The 19,394-nt window shown below is 37.7% G+C and overlaps 1 protein-coding gene across 4 annotated transcripts in view; it reads left to right on the forward strand.

Moving 5' to 3' along the window:
• APAF1 (apoptotic peptidase activating factor 1) overlaps positions 1 to 18,951 on the forward strand; it is an 80,423-nt gene extending 61,472 nt beyond the window's left edge. For all 4 annotated transcript variants that reach the window (XM_017675624.3, XM_017675623.3, XM_073213663.1 and 1 more), the window contains 5 exons: positions 8,732 to 8,851; positions 9,156 to 9,281; positions 10,974 to 11,099; positions 12,583 to 12,729; positions 16,690 to 18,951. In XM_017675624.3, the coding sequence (XP_017531113.2) occupies positions 8,732 to 8,851; positions 9,156 to 9,281; positions 10,974 to 11,099; positions 12,583 to 12,729; positions 16,690 to 16,836 (666 nt within the window). In that variant the 3' untranslated portion in view covers positions 16,837 to 18,951. The remainder of the gene's footprint in view (positions 1 to 8,731; positions 8,852 to 9,155; positions 9,282 to 10,973; positions 11,100 to 12,582; positions 12,730 to 16,689) is intronic.
• Positions 18,952 to 19,394: the final 443 nt, after the last annotated feature.

A 19,394-nucleotide genomic window follows, 5' to 3' on the forward strand; every position in this document is an offset into this window, starting at 1 on the left:
TTCCAATATAAACTCAACTACTAAACTCAAATAGTATTACAAGGCTCATGAAAAATAGACTTCCCCATTTCTGTTCTCCAGAGATGCCACTTTTAGCTTTTAGATGTTTCTTTTGATCTTTACCTTTATGCCCCCCCCCCATATGGCATGTTAATAATCCTAATTCTTGATATTTATGTTTGAGGATCTATCTACTCACTTCTCTATTTTATGATGAAAATTTACCTTTTTTTCTTCTCTGCCTATGCTGCCTTTGACATAATGCACACACCCTTTTACTTCTATTGGTTGCCATCATTGCAGTAGTGTTTCAGGGTCACCTTGTTTTTTGCACTTTGCATTACCATGCCTCACAGATTCTGTTTTTGACAAATTGAAAGTTATGGCACCTTGTGTTGAGCAAGTCTATCTATTGGCACCATTTTCTCAATACATCTGCTCACTTTGTGTCTCTGTGTCCTATTCGGTAATTTCTAAAATATTTCAAACTTTTACACTGTATTTGTTATGGTGATCTGTGATCAATGATTGCAACTCAGTGAAAGCTCAGATGGTGGTTAGCATTTTTTAACAATAAAGTATTTTTTAAATTAAGGTATATGTAGATTGGTTTTTTAGACATAATGCTATTCGCACTTACTAGACTACAGTATAGTGTAAACATAACTTTTATAAATACTGGGAAACTGAAAAAAATATTTCACTTGCTTTATTGGGATATCCATTTTATTGCAGTGGTCTGGAACTGAGCCCGCAGTATCTCTGAGGTCTGTCTGTGTGACAAAATTTTGTTTAGGTCATCAGTGTCATTATGACTAAGTAGTCTAAGTGTACTATGAATGTGTTTTTTGCTTTAATGCAATTTAGGAAGTCTACCTTTGGATGTAGTTGAAAATCATTTTATCCTATAATTTTGAACATTGTTCCATTTTCTTCCAAGTTCCAAAGTTCACATTGAAAGTCTGAAGCCATTCTGATTCCTAATCTTTCTTCCTGGAAAGTTTTAGGATCTTCTCTTTGTCCCTAAGAATTTTTAAATGTCATGGTTATGAAGTGCCTTCGAGTGTGTTTGTTTCATTCATTGTTTTGGAAATTCATGATACTTTCTCATTTTGGGAACTTAGTTTTTCAATTCAGGGAAGTTTACTTGAATTAGTTCTTTAATTTTTTTTTTCTCCCAGTATGCTTTCTTTTTCTGTAACATCCACTATTCAGATATTGTATCTCCTGGACTGATCATCTAGCTTACTTTTTCTACATTTTATCATTTTATACCATGCTTTATTTCTGGGAGTATTCCTCATCATATTTTATAATCACTTCATTGTTTCTTTCATTTCTGCTGTTATATTTTTAATGCTTTTTAGCTTAATATAGTCCCACTTGTTCATTTTTGCTTTTGTTTTCCTTGCCCGGGGATATGTTCAAGAAGAGGTCACTCATGTTTATGTCTGAAGAGATTTTTGCCTATGTTTTTTTCTAAGAGTTTTATGGTTTCATGACTTACATTCAGGTCTTTGATCCATTTTGAATTTACTTTTGTGTATGGGGTTAGACAATGGTCCAGTTTCATTCTCCTACATGTAGCTGTCCAGTTTTGCCAACACCAGCTGTTGAAGAGACTGTCATTTTGCCATTGTATGTCCATGGCTCCTTTATCAAATATTAATTGACCATATATATTTGGGTTAATGTCTGGAGTCTCTAATCTGTTCCACTGGTCTGTGGCTCTGTTCTTGTGCCACTACCAAATTGTCTTGATTACTGTGGCTTTGTAGTAGAGCTTGAAGTTGGGGAGTGAGATCCCCCCCATTTTATTCTTCTTTCTCAGGATTGCTTTGGCTATTTGGGGTCTTTGGTGTTTCCATATGAATTTTTGAACTATTTGTTCTAGTTCGTTGAAGAATGTTGCTGGTAATTTGATAGGGATTGCATCAAATCTGTATATTGCTTTGGGCAGGATGGCCATTTTGACGATATTAATTCTTCCTAGCCAAGAGCATGGGATGAGTTTCCATTTGTTAGTGTCCCCTTTAATTTCTCTTAAGAGTGTCTTGTAGTTTTCAGGATATAGGTCTTTCACTTCTTTGGTTAGGTTTATTCCTAGGTATTTTATTCTTTTTGATACAATTGTGAATGGAGTTGTTTTCCTGATTTCTCTTTCTTTTGGTTCATTGTTAGTGTATAGGAAAGCCACAGATTTCTGTGTGTTAATTTTGTATCCTGCAACTTTGCTGTATTCTGATATCAGTTCTAGTAGTTTTGGAGTGGAGTCTTTAGGGTTTTTTATGTACAATATCATGCCACCTGCAAATAGTGACAGTTTAACTTCTTCTTTACCAATCTGGATTCCTTGTATTTCTTTGTTTTGTCTGATTGCCGTGGCTAGGACCTCCAGTACTATGTTAAATAACAGTGGGGAGAGTGGGCATCCCTGTCTTGTTCCCGATCTCAGAGGAAAAGCTTTCAGCTTCTTGCTGTTCAGTATGATGTTTGCTGTGGCTTTATCATATATGGCCTTTATTATGTTGAGGTACTTGCCCTCTATACCCATTTTGCTGAGAGTTTTTATCATGGATGGATGTTGAATTTTTTCAGATGCTTTTTCAGCATCTATGGAGATGATCATGTGGTTTTTGTCCTTCTTTTTGTCAATGTGGTGGATGATGTTGGTGGATTTTTCGAATGTTGTACCATCCTTGCATCCCTGGGATGAACCCCACTTGGTCATGGTGTATGATCCTTTTGATATACTGTTGAATTCTGTTTGCTAATATTTTATTGAGTATTTTTGCATCTACATACATCAGGGATATTGGTGTGTAATTTTCTTTTTTGTGGGGTCTTTGCCTGGTTTTGGTATTAGGGTGATGTTGGCTTCATAGAATGAGTTTGGGAGTACTCCCTCCTCTTCTATTTTTTGGAACACTTTAAGGAGAATGGGTATTATGTCTTCTCTGTATGTCTGCTAAAATTCCGAGGTAAATCCGTCTGGCCCGGGTGTTTTGTTCTTGAGTAGTTTTTTGATTACCGTTTCAATTTCTTTGCTCGTAATTGGTTTGTTTAACTTTTGTGTTTCTTCCTTGGTCAGTCTTGGGAGGTTGTATTTTTCTAGGAAGTTGTCCATTTCGTCTAGGTTTTCCAGCTTGTTAGCATATAGGTTTTCATAGTAGTCTTTAATAATTCTTTGTATTTCTGTGGAGTCTGTCGTGATTTTTCCATTCTCATTTCTGATTATGTTGATTTGTGTTGACTCTCTTTTTCTCTTAATAAGTTTGGCTAGAGGCTTATCTATTTTGTTTATTTTCTCAAAGAACCAGCTCTTGGTTTCATTGATTTTTTTCTATTGTTTTTTTCTTCTCAATTTTGTTTATTTCTTCTCTGATCTTTATTATGTCCCTCCTTCTGCTGACTTTAGTTCTCATTTGTTCTCCTTTTTCCAGTTTCGATAATTGTGATGTTAGACTATTCATTTGGGATTGTTCTTCCTTCTTCAAGTGTGCCTGGATCACTATATACTTTCCTCTTAAGATTGCTTTCGCTGCGTCCCACCAAAGTTGGGGCTTTGTGTTGTTGTTGTCATTTGTTTCCATATATTCCTTGATCTCTATTTTAATTTGTTCGTTGATCCATTGATTATTTAGGAGCATGTTGTTAAGCCTCCATGTGTTTGTGAGACTTTTTTTTTCTTTGTAGAATTTATTTCTAGTTTTATACTTTTGTGGTCTGAAAAGTTGGTTGGTAGAATTTCAGTCTTTTCGAATTTACTGAGGCTCTTTTTGTCACCTAGTATGTGGTCTATTCTGGAGAATGTTCCATGTGCACTTGAGAAGAATGTATATCCTGTTGCTTTTGGATGTAGAGTTCTATAGATGTCTATTAGGTCCATCTGTTCTAGTGTGTTGTTCAGTGCCTCCGTGTCCTTACTTATTTTCTGTCCAGTGGATCTATCCTTTGGGGTGAGTGGCGTGTTGAAGTCTCCTAAAATGAATGCATTGCATTCTATTTCCCCCTTTAGTTCTGTTAATATTTGTTTCACATATGCTTGTGGTCCTGTGTTGGGTGCATATATATTTAGAATGGTTATATTCTCTTGTTGGACTGAGCCCTTTATCATTGTGTAATGTCCTTCTTTATCTCTTGTTACTTTCTTTGTTTTGAAGTCTATTTTTTCTGATACTAGTACTGTAACCCCTGCTTTCTTCTCTCTATTGTTTGCCTGAAATATGTTTTTCCATCCCTTGACTTTTAGTCTGTGCATGTCTTTGGGTTTGAGGTGAGTTTCTTGTAAGCAGCATATAGATGGGTCTTGCTTTTTTATCCATTCTATTACTCTGTGTCTTTTGATTGGTGCGTTCAGTCCATTTACATTTAGGATGTTTATTGAAAGATATGTACTTATTGCCATTGCAGGCTTTAGATTTGTGGTTACCAAAGGTTCAAGGTTAGCTTCTTTAGTATCTTACTGCCTAACTTAACTCGCTTATTGAGCTGTTATATACACTGTCTGGAGATTCTTTTCTTCTCTCCCTTCTTATTCCTTCTCCTCCATTCTTTATATGTTGGTTGTTTTATTCTGTGCTCTTTTGTGTTTCCTTTAACTGCTTTTAGAGGGTAGTTGATTTTATTTTTTGCCTTTAGTTAGTACTTGGGTGGTCTGCTTTGTTTGCTGTGATTTTTTCTCTGGTGACATCTGTTTAGTCTTAGGAGTGCTCCCATCTAGAACAGTCCCTCTAGAATACCCTGTAGAGGTGGTTTGTGGGAGACAAATTCCCTCAACTTTTGCTTGTCTTAAATGATAGTCGTGCTGGATACAGTATCCTTGGTTCAAGGCCCTTCTGTTTCATTGCATTAAATATATCATGCCATTGTCTTCTGGCCTGTAAGGTTTCTGTTGAGAAGTCTGATGATAGCCTGATGGGTTTTCCTTTATAGGCGATCTTTTTCTCTCTAGCTGCCTTTAAAACTCTGTCCTTGTCCTTGATCTTTGCCATTTTAATTATTATCTGTCTTGGTGTTGTCCTCCTTGGGTCTTTTCTGTTGGAACTTCTGTGTATTTCCGTGGTCTGTTTGATTATTTCCTCCCCCAGTTTGGGGAAGTTTTCAGGAATTATTTCTTCAAACATACTTTCTATCCCCTTTTCTCTCTCTTCTTCTGGTACCCCTATAATACAGATATTGTTCCTTTTGGATTGGTCACACCATTCTCTTAATATTGTTTCATTCCTGTAGATCCTTTTATCTCTCTCTGTGTCAGCTTCTATGCGTTCCTGTTCTCTGGTTTCTATTCCATCAATGGCCTCTTGCATCTTATCCATTCTGTTTATAAATCCTTCCAGAGTTTGTTTCACTTCTGTAATCCCCTTCCGGACGTCTGTAATCTCCCTCCGGACTTCATCCCTTAGCTCTTGTATATTTCTCTGCATCTGCATCAGCATGTTTATGATTTTTATTTTGAATTCTTTTTCAGGAAGACTGGTTAGGTCTGTCTCCTCAGGTGTTGTCTCTGTAATCTTTGTCTGCCTCAAATTTTGCCTTTTCATGGCGATAGAGAGAGTTTGCAGAGCTGACATGAGTGATGGCTGGAAGAACTTCCCTGCTTGTTGGTTTGTAGCGTTCCTCTCATGGGAGAACATCGACCTCTAGTGGCTTGTGCTGGGCAGCTGCGCTCAGATGGGGCCTCTGATTTTTGCCCGGCGGCTATGGAGTTTATCTCTGCTGTTGCTGTGGGTGTGGCCTGCCTCAGGCTTCTGCTCTGATATGGTGGAGCTGCATTGGAGGGGGAATGGCTGACAGGCTGTTTATCTCCATGAGGGGCCTCTGAGCTGCCCTGGTATCCAGGGGTTTAGGGTGCCTGGAGTTCCCTGCTGCTGGACTAAGTGTCCCAGGATGCTTTCATGCAGTTTTGGGGTTCCTGTCCCTTTAAGACTTCCAAAAAGCACTCACTTTTCTTTGTCCCCGGGATGCCAGCTGCAGGGACCTGCTCACAGGTCTTACTGTCCTGTTTCCCTAGTATCCAGGACCCCACGCATGCACTGTGTCTGTAGTCTGGTGCGGATGGCTAGGGCTTGCTATTTAGCAGTCCTGGGCTCCCTCTCCCTCCCTGCTCCGACTCCTCTCCTCCCGCCGGGAGCTGGGTTGAAGGGGTGCTCGGGGCCCGCTGGGCTGCAGCTTGTGTCTTACTGCCTTCGTGAGGTGCTGGGTTCTCACAGGTGTGGATGTGGTCTGGATGTTGTCCTGTGTCTTCTGGTCTCTCTTTTAGGAAGAGTCGTCTTTGTTGTATTTTTAAAAATATATGTGTTTTTGGGAGGAGATTTCCACTGCTCTACTCATGCCGCCATCTTGGCTCCCCGCTTCAGAATACTTTTCACATTTAAAATGTTTTATTGAGTGTACATACATCTAACAAAGCTCTTGGTAGGCATTTCTGAGAAATGACTGGCTGGATTTTTGTTTTATATTTTTAATGTTTTAGTAAATAATTACCTGGACGTTTGTTTTTTTTTACCCCCAGCTTTACTGAGGTATAATTGGCAAAACTGTATATGTTTAAGACATGCAATGTTATGATTTGATACATGCACACATCATGAAGTAATTACTACAATCAAGTTAATTAACAATTCTGCATACATTGCACAAGTTACCATTTTAGAGTTTTATTTTATTCATCTTTGTATCCCCATGTCCTGAAGTGTAGTAAGAATTCAGTAAATCTTTGTTGAGCTGACCTGAAGTTATTGTCAAAATTTGGAAAATCAGCTTGCCTGATTATAGCACCTAGAGTTGTAAAAATTGTATACCTTGGTAGATTTATTCCTTGAGGTATATAATACCCACATTGTAGCCATGTTAATCTAAGCCACTGTATGAGAATATTCTGATTCTTGCAGGTGTAATAAGATTCTTTGGAACTCTTAAATTTAAATTTTATTATTTATATAGCTGAAAAATTTCTACAGTGTATATATATACATTGCAAAAATTATAGCTAATGGTAGAGACATCCCCATACTCAACCTTAATACATTTAACTAATGGTGGTGGAACTTTGGCTCTTAAGTGTGATTTAATTAGCACATATGTTGAGTTCAATAGAGAGTATCCCTGTCATCATTGCCTTATCAGGAAGCTTCTGCAACAAAAACTGCTAAGACCATTGTTACTTCCCCCCTAGTGATTGTCAAATTCTTTTTGACCATTGAATCAGGCACAGCTGGGAATAGCAATGCTGGTCAGTCAGGGGAGCTGTTATCAGTAGCCACTGATCCTCAAGTTCAGTAAAGCCCAGAAAGTAGGAGAAGGAAGCCAGAAATACCTAGTGGAAGTAATCTAGGGTATTTTTTGTTAGGTCGCACAAGGAGCCATTCCTTTCTGATATGATTTGGGGAGCCAGAAAAGCCTCTTTTTCTTCCCATTTCCCCAACATACCTCATTGGGTTCTTAAAATACTAAAATTCCTAATTCATTCTCTTTAAAATTACTCTCACTTCCAGCTCCTCTTCGAAGGTCCCCCTGCCCTCATACAAGATACCCTGCTCATTCTGTGAATGAGCACTTAGAGACAGAAGAAATAGAGAGATCTGAGAGCCAGCTTTTGGTGGAGAGGCTGGCTGCTAAATGTAGAGCATAAAGGAGTAAAGAAGGGATAAGAAAGGTGTTACTTCTTTTACAATTTTGCATGACCCCATAGGGAAAGCCTTAAAGATACCTCTGCTGTTTAATCTTAACCAGTCAAAAACTAGACCCAGAATATTATTGATGTGCATACCTGTGGTGGTGGCTGCTATTTATCTTTTTTTCTTGTTGTTAAAAAATAGAAGAAAATTCTGTTGGAGCCTGCCTGATTGCACACAGCTCAGAAGTCCAGCTTCATGGGGCCCTCTGGGCTGTTTCTTCGAATATCTTCCCAACCTTTTTTCCCTACTGTTCCTTCTGCGTGTTGTGCACTCCAGCCAGATTGAACTATGAGCAGGTCCCTGCAATCTTCCTATGTTTTCTTGCTCCTGTGCTTTTAACTCAAATGCTCATTCCCTTTGTTTGAAATGCTCTTCTTTGTGAATCATTCTTCCAGCCCATTCCTCAAGCCTCCTTTGAATGCTCTGTCTCCATCATTTCAGTTTCTTTTCCTCCCCTGCCTGAGCAGTTCTTCCTGGAACTCCATGTGAAAAATAATGTCCTCTATCACTCCTTTTGCCACTCTGAGTATTACGTTAGGGGATAGATAAGATCTCTGAAGCTCAGGAATTCCATAACTTGGTTTGAAGCAGCTCTGGTCAGCTGACCTTCCTAGGCATTATGACCGGTAGGATTCAGTAGCTCCAGTGGATCTAGAATCTGTAGATTTGGCCTAGCTTGTGAAGTTTAGAAATCTGTGAATGTGTAACTGGGATAATTTTCCCTGGAAAATTTAATCAGATGGTGAGCTCACTAGCATATTATGGCTTTTCTCTATCTTTTGGTATAATTAACTGATCTCCAACTGAAGAAGAGAAATTTTATTAAGAAGGAAAAGTATTTTACTTTGCCTCTAGTCAAGTTAATTAAACTCAACTTTTCTCTACTCTGTCTGTAAAATGGGGATACCATATCTTTCTTGGTACTCTTTTTTGTTTTACTTTAAATGCTTTGAGGATAAAAGACTTCAGATAATTGAGCACATATTCTTCCACCCTTCCAGTGGGGTACTATGGGGAGAGGGTTATAACATATTTATTTCTTTGATATTCAGGTATGGAATTGGCAGTCAGGGGAATATGTTTTTCTGGAAGCCCATCAGGAAACAGTGAAAGATTTCAGGCTCTTGAAAAATTCAAGACTGCTTTCCTGGTCATTTGATGGAACAGTGAAGGTAATCTGAGCACAGGTTTCTTTTTTAAAAAGTATTTATTTACTGCAATGATTATACTGTGGTAGCCAAAAGCAGATGGATAAGTAACTAATTAAATTTTTGAATTTCTATTTTCTCCTGGCCATTTTCTGTTTACTCCAGTCACCTACATCTGCTGTGTGTTTTTGAGCATTTGTACTAAGGGGCACTTAAAGAGATCAGAACAACCTATGTGCTTAAGTTCTTATTTTAAACATTTGTCTTTTAGCTGATGCTGCTCAGTAATACAAAATGTTCTTCAAAGTGTCTGATTTTTTTTTTGAAGGTTTGGAATATTATTACTGGAAGAATAGAAAAAGACTTTGTCTGTCACCAGGATACAGTACTCTCTTGTGCTGTTTCTTCTGATGCTACCAAGTTTTCGTCTACCTCTACTGACAAGACTGCAAAGGTAGGTTAGTCATTTGAAAACATGCATGCATAAAACTTCGGTATTGGTTATGTATTATAAATCCAAGTGCACAAAACAATTAATTTTCTTTCTACACGTCTGTCTCATATTTTGTGAGTTTTCGGAGGATGCCTGTTGGCATTTGGTTGGTGTCACATAGATTAAATTAATGATATTTAGGACTTTTGATTTCTCCTTTAGTGACTATTTTTTGTCTATTACTAAGCAAGTGTAATTTTTACTACATATTATAGGCAATAAAAAGCACTGAAAGGATTTATATTTGGTTGTACACTTACAATAAATTTATATATAATGTAAGCTGATACTTCTGAAAATCACATTGCAGTGAAATGATGCTATGTGGTTGGAGACATTGAATACTGCATCTTCTTTGTTTTCCTCCCTGTTTCTTAATGGCATCATTATCTACCATCTCTCCAAACCACAGATGTGGGAATTGCCTGGAATTGTACCCTGTTTGTCATGCTCTGTTGATCACTCCTCAGTGTCTCTTGGCTCCTGTTCTCCTTCTTGTCCTCACCCTTAAGAACAGGGTCTCCTTCTTCATTGGTGGACCTGCCTCTGGTCTGTGCCTCCTCCAGTTTATCTTCCCTACTGGTGCCTGAGTCTTGTTGAAACACCTCTGTGACCTGACAGCGTATAAGTTAAACTCCTTACCATCACCTTCTCTTCCTGCTGTGTCGTTCCCTCTCTGCCAAGCTACTTCTGCCTCCATCTGTGATGCTGTTAACTTTGGTTTGACACAGCCTTTTCCTTTTTTTTTTAAATTCATTTTATTATCATTAATCTATAATTACATGAAGAACATTATGGTTACTTCTTTTTTTTTTTACCTCAAAGCATTTTGACTCATTCTTTCATACCTATATTTGATGTCAGCTCTTCAGTGAACCTTTTCCTGACTCTCAGGCAGAATTATCTGCTTTACCTTCAATGCTCCTGTTACATACTACTAGCATTTACTTATATAGCTATTCATTTAAGCATTCCTAAGCCTGTATTCCTGATTAAACTATAAACTTTTTAAGGACAGGGACTGTATCCAGTTCATCTTTGTGCCACCAGTTCTTAGCTAACAGTGCCTGGAACATGGCATTTTTCAGTATATGCTTGCTAAATGTGGTAACAGAACCATCAGGGAGAATATGGAAAGAAAAGAACAGCATTTGGTTGCCAAAGTAGAGGATATATAGAGACTAACCTTTGGAAAACACTTCCTTCTGATAGGAATTTCACTCTCTGTTATCTCATTTAATCTTTGTAGTGTAGGTACGCTTGTCCTCATTTTACAGATGCAGAAACTAAAGCTAGAGAAGCTTATGGGTGTTGTTCTTAGCCACAAGAAATTAGTAAATAATGGAGCCAGGACTCACACTCAAATCTGTTTCACTCAGAGATGGCTCTTAACTGATTTGCTATTCTTCCTTCTAAGTCTGAAGTTACAGAAGCTGTGACTTTGATCCTTGAACTGCAGTTAACCTGAATAATTAAAGGGAAACTCAGAAGAATGAACAAGGTTGCAAGTTAGGACTCAGGAAAGCTTATGAAATATGAAAGTTAAAACTTCCATGTGATTGAGTACATGGCTAGCCAGCACTCAAGGCAGAGTTTGCAGCTGCTTATTTTCAGTGTATTTACTATGCCTAAACAATCCTAATTGTCTTCCAGGTTTGGAGTTTTGAACTCCCTTCCCCTCTTCATGAATTGAAGGGCCACAAAGGCTGTGTGCGCTGCTCTGTCTTCTCTGTGGACAGCACCCTGTTGGCAACTGGAGATGACAATGGAGAAATCAGGGTAGGGCATCTGCTGACGTGAAGCACTGCTCTTGTAGCTTTGGCCAAACCTCTGCACCACACTGGGGCTTCTGTTAATGTCACAGGGAAGCACAGTCCTGCCGTTTTGGTTGGGTGAGGTGTTCTTGTTTCTTGTGTACTTTGTGTTCATAGGTGAACTCAGCTGCAGAAAATTCATTTTAGAGTTAGAGTGAAGTATTTCCTATGTATGTGAGGAGGCAGATGCCCCAGTTATGTGCATTTGGTTCTTTGCCATTAGCTTGAAAATGATTCATCTTAGTTCTTGGAACTGAACCAAAGATGGTTTAGTGGTGGTTTTTTACAAAGGAGGGTTTAACATTCAAGGAGTAGATATATAATGCAGAAAAATGAGAGACAGTGCAGTTTGCAGGAACGGAGATATTATCAGTTAGTCTTCCCAGGAGAGTTACGATTCTCCTGCTTGAGGACTAAGTAACCAACCTCCTCTGTACTGTTCTTGTAAGTGCCCCATCAGCTGAGGGGCAGGGCTGCTTTGGGACATTCATTTTGCTCTGAGCTCTCATCTTTGGATGAAAGGGTTCTTATTGGTTATGGCAGCGTTTCATTTTTCAGAAACCCCTGAAGGAAGAAATGGTCTCTTTTTAAATAAGCATTAACTTTAAAAAGTTTTTTTAGTGCATTAATAAAAAATTTGTTTTTCTACCTGATTATTAAATTATTCAAAATGTAGGAAAGCTGTTAATTTAAATATGTGTATGTGTCTGTGTGTGTGTGTGTGTATCTCACTGAATTCTTCCTAATTTGATTGTCTTGGATTTTCTAGGAAGACCTTTACAAATGATGATTTTGATTATTTTCTTTTGCTATTTATGCCTCTATTTCTTTTTCTTATTCTGATGTGTATTTCTTTGTAAAAATTAGAATACTGCTCATATATTAAATGTCACAGGAAATAAACGGAAAGATATTAGCATCTGTGTAATTATGTTGTTTATGAGAGTCTAGTAAAATAATCTTGGTTTATATATGTGTGTACACATATTTAGAACTTTACAGGGACTTATTGTTTAAGATATGTATACTTCAGGTATTTGAATGACATCTGTCAACAATTCTTAGGAGTAGATCCTGAACTAAAATTCTTTATTTTATTTGAGGTAATTTATTTGTTAGGGCTTTTTATTTATTCCTTGCTTCTTCCATCATTCTCTTTTTATCAAATGAAAAGAGTGATAGTATTCTAGTCAATCCCTCTATGTCCTTTTATTCTTTGGAGTATGGTTAAATGATAAAACTGTAAGTAATGTATTTTTATTATAACTAGTGTTTTTAAAAAAATTTGGAAAGGAGAGAATACAACCTTAAAAAATTCCTAAGGTATCATTGAATTGTAATTATATTTTTAAGAAAGATTTCCAGATGTGTTCTAGAGGAAACATCTGTATTTATATGTAAAACTTCTAGGTAACTCTGTTAATGAATTGTGTATCGTGTTTCTGTAGATATGGAGCGTCTCAGATGGTGAGCTCCTTCATTTGTGTGCTCCGATCTCAGTAGAAGGAGGAGCTGCTACCCATGGAGGCTGGGTGACAGACCTTTGTTTTTCTCCAGATAGCAAAATGCTTGTCTCTGCTGGAGGCTATCTTAAGGTAAGAGTTCATCAAAGACTATGAAAGGAAAGAACAGCTTATATCCTGCTTTCCAAGCTATATTCACTTCCTTGTTCTCACTTGGGCCTCGTACAACCCAGCAGAGTGGAAGGGCGGTCACTGTCATCCCCATCTTGAGGTATTGAGACCAAGATCTGCAAGGCTGCCCTCCTCAGATCTCTTGCAGGTTGTGGTGACCGTGTTAGGGATGTGCTTGGTCCAGAGCGCCCGTATTGCCCCATATGAAGTCTTAGATGATCAGAATGACTGGAAAGTGGGGTGTTTAACTTAATTTTCCACATACTAATTGTTAATTATTTTGGGTGAAAGTCTTTAAAAAATTTGTGAAATTTCCTTTCTGTAGTATTGGAAGCGATAGTAACAGTAGTAATAATAATAGCAGCAACAGTGTATTGGTTTATAGTTAACAAAACGGTTTATTTACATCATCTTATTGGCCAGCTTTGTAAGGCTTAAATTCCGTTATCCTTGGTTTATAGATGATGAAGCCAATGTTCACGAAGGTTGTGACTTTCCTAAAATGACATAGCTAATAAGCTGGCTTATTCAGATTTACTACTAGCAAATAATGAGGCCAAGCCTTGAGGGTTTTTGGTGCCTCAGGTAATTTTTTGGTGCTTGGGTCTATTTATCCATCCATGCAATAAAAATGCATGAGGTTTCCACTGTGTGCTAAGACACTGCCATATGGCACAACATTTACGACTTGGTTCTTGCCTTCAGGTGGTTTATAATCTGTGGGGAAAGCAGGCAGTAAACAAATACAGTCTCTAAAGGGTAGGAGGGGTTCTGGGGCACATTTGCATAAAGATACTGGAGGCACAAAGGAGTGAATAGTTCTCCTTTTTGGAGTTAGCAGAGGCTTCCAGTGGAGGGTGATGTTTAAGGTGAGTCTTGAATAGTGGTTTACTTGAAGGGGGTTGAAGATGATACTATGTATCATACTGACCACTTAAAATAGATCCCTAATAAATTAGATATGATGATACTATTATTTCTTACTGAAGACATTCAAATGTAGGAGGTAATTCTGATTGTCTAACACTCATAGGTGTTCAGAAATATTTGAATGAATTGAAGTTTTTGGTTATATATAACCCACATAACTGCAATTTTACTAAACATAAAATTCAGCTTTTAAAAGATAAATTAGAGGGCAGTTTTTAGCTCTATGAGAGAATATAGGTTGTGATCCCTTTAAAAGTTTGCACTAAAAATAACAATGCTGGTTACAAAATGTTTCATTAATCATGCATTTTGGGGCACACCTTTATTTAGTTATTCAGGGATTGTGAGACTGTCATCACTTGTCTTTTCATATATAGAGAAGCTGTAACTCTTGGTCAGTTGTGAGGATGACACTTAAGAGGAGGAGCAAGGCTGTCTCTGTGTTGGAAGTTGGGAGTCTTGATCTTTATTAAATGAAAAACTTAACTGCTCAGTTTTCTCACTTAGCTTTCAGAGACCATGTCATCTGATGCTCTGGGCCACCTAAAAACCTGTCACATAATCATGAGCCTGGCTTACAAGATGTGAAAGAGATGAATGACCAGATTTCCAGAGTTCTTGGAGAACTTTGAAATAAAGCAGAGCGATGTCTGCACAGTAGAGGTTCTATCTTAAGGGAGAAAGAACTTATAGCCCATATATTCTGTCTGTGTATTTAAGTGGCAGTCAGGCTGCTCTTTCCTCTGGTTTGATTACTAGCATGGGTAAACTGATTATGATATAGCCCAGCCTGTATCTGCCCAGCATGTTAATGAGACCATCCAAAAGCACAGAGCAAAAGAAACAGCTGCTGCAGTGTCCAAGAAAATAAGCCTTTTGAGTCTGTTAACTTTAGAATCCAAGCTGTATAAATTGAGTATCAGTAAGATAATGTAGGTATCCAGTAGCTAAAAAGCTCTTAACTTTCAAAATTATTCCTATTTATAAGTTAAAAGTAAGTATAATTTAGCTCTTGACTTGCGTAATGCCAGAGTACAGACTGTTAGAATGACAAGAAATCCACATTAATTCATACTCACAAGGAGAAAGGCTGACTTGCCATGTGGAATGCATGGTGGTCAGTGCAGTTTTGCCATTACTTAGAGGCAGTGGAGTGTAATAATCAGGAGAGTGAGCCTCGGGCAAACTTCCTGACTTCAAAGCCTGGCTCTGCCACTCATTAGCTTTGTAATCTTGATGAGATTATTTAGCATCCCTGTGTCTTGAATTTATTACCTGTAAAATGGGTATAATATCTACCTTATAGGGTAGCACTTATACATAGTGGCACAGAGTGTACCCTGAGTTAATGCCAGCTGCTATTTAACAAAAAAATTTACTTTATTTCTTAGAGCAGTTTGAGGTTCATAGCAAAATTGAGCAGAAAGAGTTCGCATATGCCTCCTGCCCCCACACATGCACAGCCTCTCCCACTATCAGCATTCTCCACCAGAGTGGTACCTTTGGCACAGTTGGTGAGCCTACACTGACACATCATCATCATCCAGTGTCTGTAGTTTACATTAGGGTTCCCTCTTGGTGTTGTTCCTTCCATGAATTTTGGTAAGTGTGTAATGACATGTGTCCACCATTGTAGTATCATCCAGAATAGTTTTACTGCCCTAAAAATCTCCTGTATTAGCTGCTATTTAAGTTTTTTTAATCTGTATTCAAATTAGTGGCTGATACAGTGTTTCTTAATAGAGCAGTCTGTTTTAGTAAAGGTGAAGGTATTGAAACACTAGATTAAGAGCCAGAAACTTCCACCTTTGCCACCTGCTGGCAGTGTCATCGTTGGGTCATGAGGCCTTCTCTCAGAACCCTGATTTGTAAATCAGGTTTACAAACCTTATCTGTAAACTGAGGCTGTTGGACTGACTAGGTGATCTTTAAGAGCCTTATTGACTCTGATTTGCCCCAAAAACTAAAAACTAATGTCTTCTCTCAAGTAGGTGGAACATGTCCTCTGCAGTTTTAATTGTATTGCTATTTTATAAAGCAAGATTGTCAGTTTTGGAAAATTTCAAGTTAGTACAGGTTGTTTCAGTGAGGTTCACTCACATCTCTGGGGTGTACTTTTACCAGTTACTATTACTGATGGTGCGCATGAATAGTTGACCCCATCACACGTGCAAGGCAGAATGCTAGGCACAACCAAGGACAGGAAAAGGAGTGATCATCACTGCATTCATGATGCTCAGAATCTTGAGGTACTTGAGACCTGTTCAAAATCTGTGTACTTTGTTTTTCTTGCCTTCATTTTGGCATGAGATACATGGGTAATACAGTCCCCAATTGGTAAAAGAGTATGAACACTTATAATCTTAACTATTTCAGTGATTGGGAGGAGAAAAGAAGGATTGGCCAGAGCACTTGATGCATTTGATATGTGTTCAGTATTTAGCAAATAAATGTATAGACCGTTTTGTAAACAAACTTGGTCATAGGCTCATGAGTCAGTGCCGGTGAAAGGGAAGACTCATTAGAGAGAACATTCTACCCTGTAGCCCATATTATGAACAGTCTTGATGTCTGTCAGAAGGCCAGTCTGTGTCTGCAGAGGACACAAAATTTTGGTTCAATTTTTTATAAAGCTGTGAATTGTCTCCCTTTAGAGAAGGGAGGGGCATTCTTTTGTCCATTCCACTGAGAAGGACATGTAGACAGGAGAGTGCGGTCCAGCCATGCCATAATGGACATGTGTAGCCTTGTGTCTGCAGCTGTCAGTAGCATTTTTCCTGCATGCCTGAGAGTGGAGTTATGTGAGGCAGTCACCAGGGTTTAATCAGGAAAGGCCAACCAGGTTGTAAATACCATATTCATCATTAAACCTTGGCCATCTTTCCTGCTGTTTGCTTCAGTTTGGGAGTGGGAAGGTGATAGGGTGAAGGATCTGGCTGGCACTACAGGTTGTCACATAATTTAATGAGAATTTTATTTTTTTCTGAACAGTGGTGGAATGTTGTCACTGGGGAGTCCTCACAGACCTTCTACACAAATGGAACCAATCTTAAGAAAATACATGTGTCCTCTGACTTCAAAACATATGTGACTGTTGATAATCTTGGTATTTTATATATTTTACAGATTTTAGAGTAAAATCGCTAAGCATTATTTTAAGTTGAACTCTTTAATTTTGAATTGAAAAAAATTCTAGTGAAACTCTGTATTTCAACTTTCTATAAAGCTGTGAATTGTTTTGGAGTATTGCATTCATTACAAAAGTGTTTGTGGTTGGATGAATAATATTAATGTAGCTTTTTCCCAAATGAACACACTTTTAATCTTGTTTTTCATAATCATCATCATTATTATTAACAGTTTGTCCTTAAGATGCAAATGAAATGTAAATATGTACCCTGTTATACTGTTGGTATAATTCTCTCATGATACATTCAAATTGTTTGACATAATTAATGAGAATAATTCAAAGGAAATATGTATTTTAATACTGTCATTTTGCAGGCTGTGCCTCAGGGTAGCAATGGTCTACTTTCTGAACCATATTTACCCTGGGTGGGGGGGTATAGTTCTCCTAAATGTGGTATTGGAGCTTATTTGCACCCCTTAAATTTGCTTTAAAAATATTGTGCCTCTCTGTGCAGAGTTTGCAGTGTTTCCTTTAATTCATTTGTTAAGTGAGTCCTGAATTCCAGTAGTTCTTTCTGTGAAGCAAAAAGTATGCATTTTGGGGGGAGGTGCTGTATTGGTCCAGCTTTTTCTCACTAGCTAATGGTTTGCCAGCCTCTGAGTTGAGCACTATCCTGCTTTGTCTTGATTTTTTTTACATACCAGACCTTTTACTTGACTGGGCCTGACCTTTCTTAATTCTCACACTCTTCTTTTTTTATAAACAATCACTCCACACTTAAATGTTCGTAAATCAGAATAATTGGGGAGGAGCCAATTGTTTTCATAACTTTTAACAACAGAATCTAAGATATATGAAGTAGAAAAAATAATTCTCTTCTAATTCCATTTACTTTTAGATGAATGGCATCATCAGTGCTATTCTCTTAGTGAATTTCAAGATAATTCTCTGTGTTTTCAGTGCAGCACCAGATGAGTCCTCATGGCTCTGGAGGGTATCCTTTAACCTTCCGCCAGTCTTTCTTCTTTCCCTTTCTGTCCCTTCTCTCCTTTTCCCTCCCTCCAAGATTAATTAGGAAAGATAGCTTTTGACAGGGGCAAAAGCACATCAGCATCAATAACTAGCTTTTTTGACCTCTTGATTAAGGACTTCAATTGAAGCTTAAACCTTAACATTTACGTGAAATATATTGTTAAGGGACATGGCAATAAATTAATATAGATGTGGTTGTTATGTTTAAAAAAACCCAAGTTCAAAAATTTTTGCTGTTGCAATAGGTACTAAATCAAATGAGTATTAGTGCTAACAGTAGGCAAGCAATGAGCCAGTTTCTATTGTTGGTGCCTATTAGTAGATGTGGGGTGATGGTGGGGAATAGACCACTCCATGTGGATTTTAGATTTGATGTTCCTATTTAGCATTTGAGGGAAGCATAAATAGAATGAATAAAATATTTTATGTTGTTAAGGAAGGTTTGTTTTTTGTTTTTTTATGTTCAGTTGAGAAATGGTTTATAAGCTTACTGTGATTTAAGCAAATATGATATGAAAATCTTAATTTTATAAAAAGAAACTTCTGTGAGTGGTATGTTCTGCTTAGAATATCCAAGTTGTGAGTTGATTTTGCTTACAATGTTTAGGAGCTTATAGCTAGCGGCATAAAGTATTAACTTTTGCAGTTAAAAGCCACTTGTATAACAAAATTGGCGTTGAAAAAGCCTTGAGAGGCCCTTGTCTTAAAAATAAATTAAAAAGGAAAATGGGAAGAAAGACAAGGTAACATGAGGAAAGAGGAGAAGCCTAGTATGACAGAAATGTGGGTTTCTTAGCAGCTCATGGGGGCAGTCGGGGAGGGTTTGGGTTTGTACTTGTAGATGAGCGTTTTCGAGCATTTCCCCATGCTGTATTTTTTTGGATTGGAAATCACATTGCATTTTGTATATCTAAATATTTTTTTTTACATTTTATGTGTCTTGTATGTTTTGAAAACTGTTAGTTTTGTATTTGTGATACAGCATACACAGTTTTTTTGCCTTGGTATATGTTTAAATACAGGAATTGAAAACTTTTATAAAAATAAAATTCCTAAAATATTTTTGAAAGACATTTTCAGATTGTTTCAGACTCCTTGCTTGTCCTTTATTGATTAGAAAACAAATGTGAAAGATTCTCCAAACTAAAGCTATCAACCTTTCTATTGATGTTTTAACAGCTATGTGTAGTTCAGTTCTATCAAAATTGTCTTTTGTCTCTGATGATTGCTGCCCGGAGAGACTGGTATGGGGGAAGATCCTGTAAAGGAGAGACTTCATTTAATCATTCCTTCATTTGGTAAATATTTATTGAGACCTACTATGGGCCAGGCATGTTTGTAGGTATTGGGGTTATAGCAGTGAGCAAAACAAGAGTCCTTGTCCTACTATAGTTGGTGGATAGAGAGACACAGACAAAAAGTAAATAAGGAAAATCTATAGTGTATTAGTTGGCATGTGTAAATGGGGAGGGAGAGGGTTATGGTTTTAGATGGGATTATTAATTGAGAGGGTGACACTTGAGCACAGACCTGA

The sequence above is a fragment of the Manis javanica genome, chromosome 10, assembly GCF_040802235.1.
Source record: "Manis javanica isolate MJ-LG chromosome 10, MJ_LKY, whole genome shotgun sequence".
Classification (NCBI taxonomy): domain Eukaryota; kingdom Metazoa; phylum Chordata; class Mammalia; order Pholidota; family Manidae; genus Manis; species Manis javanica.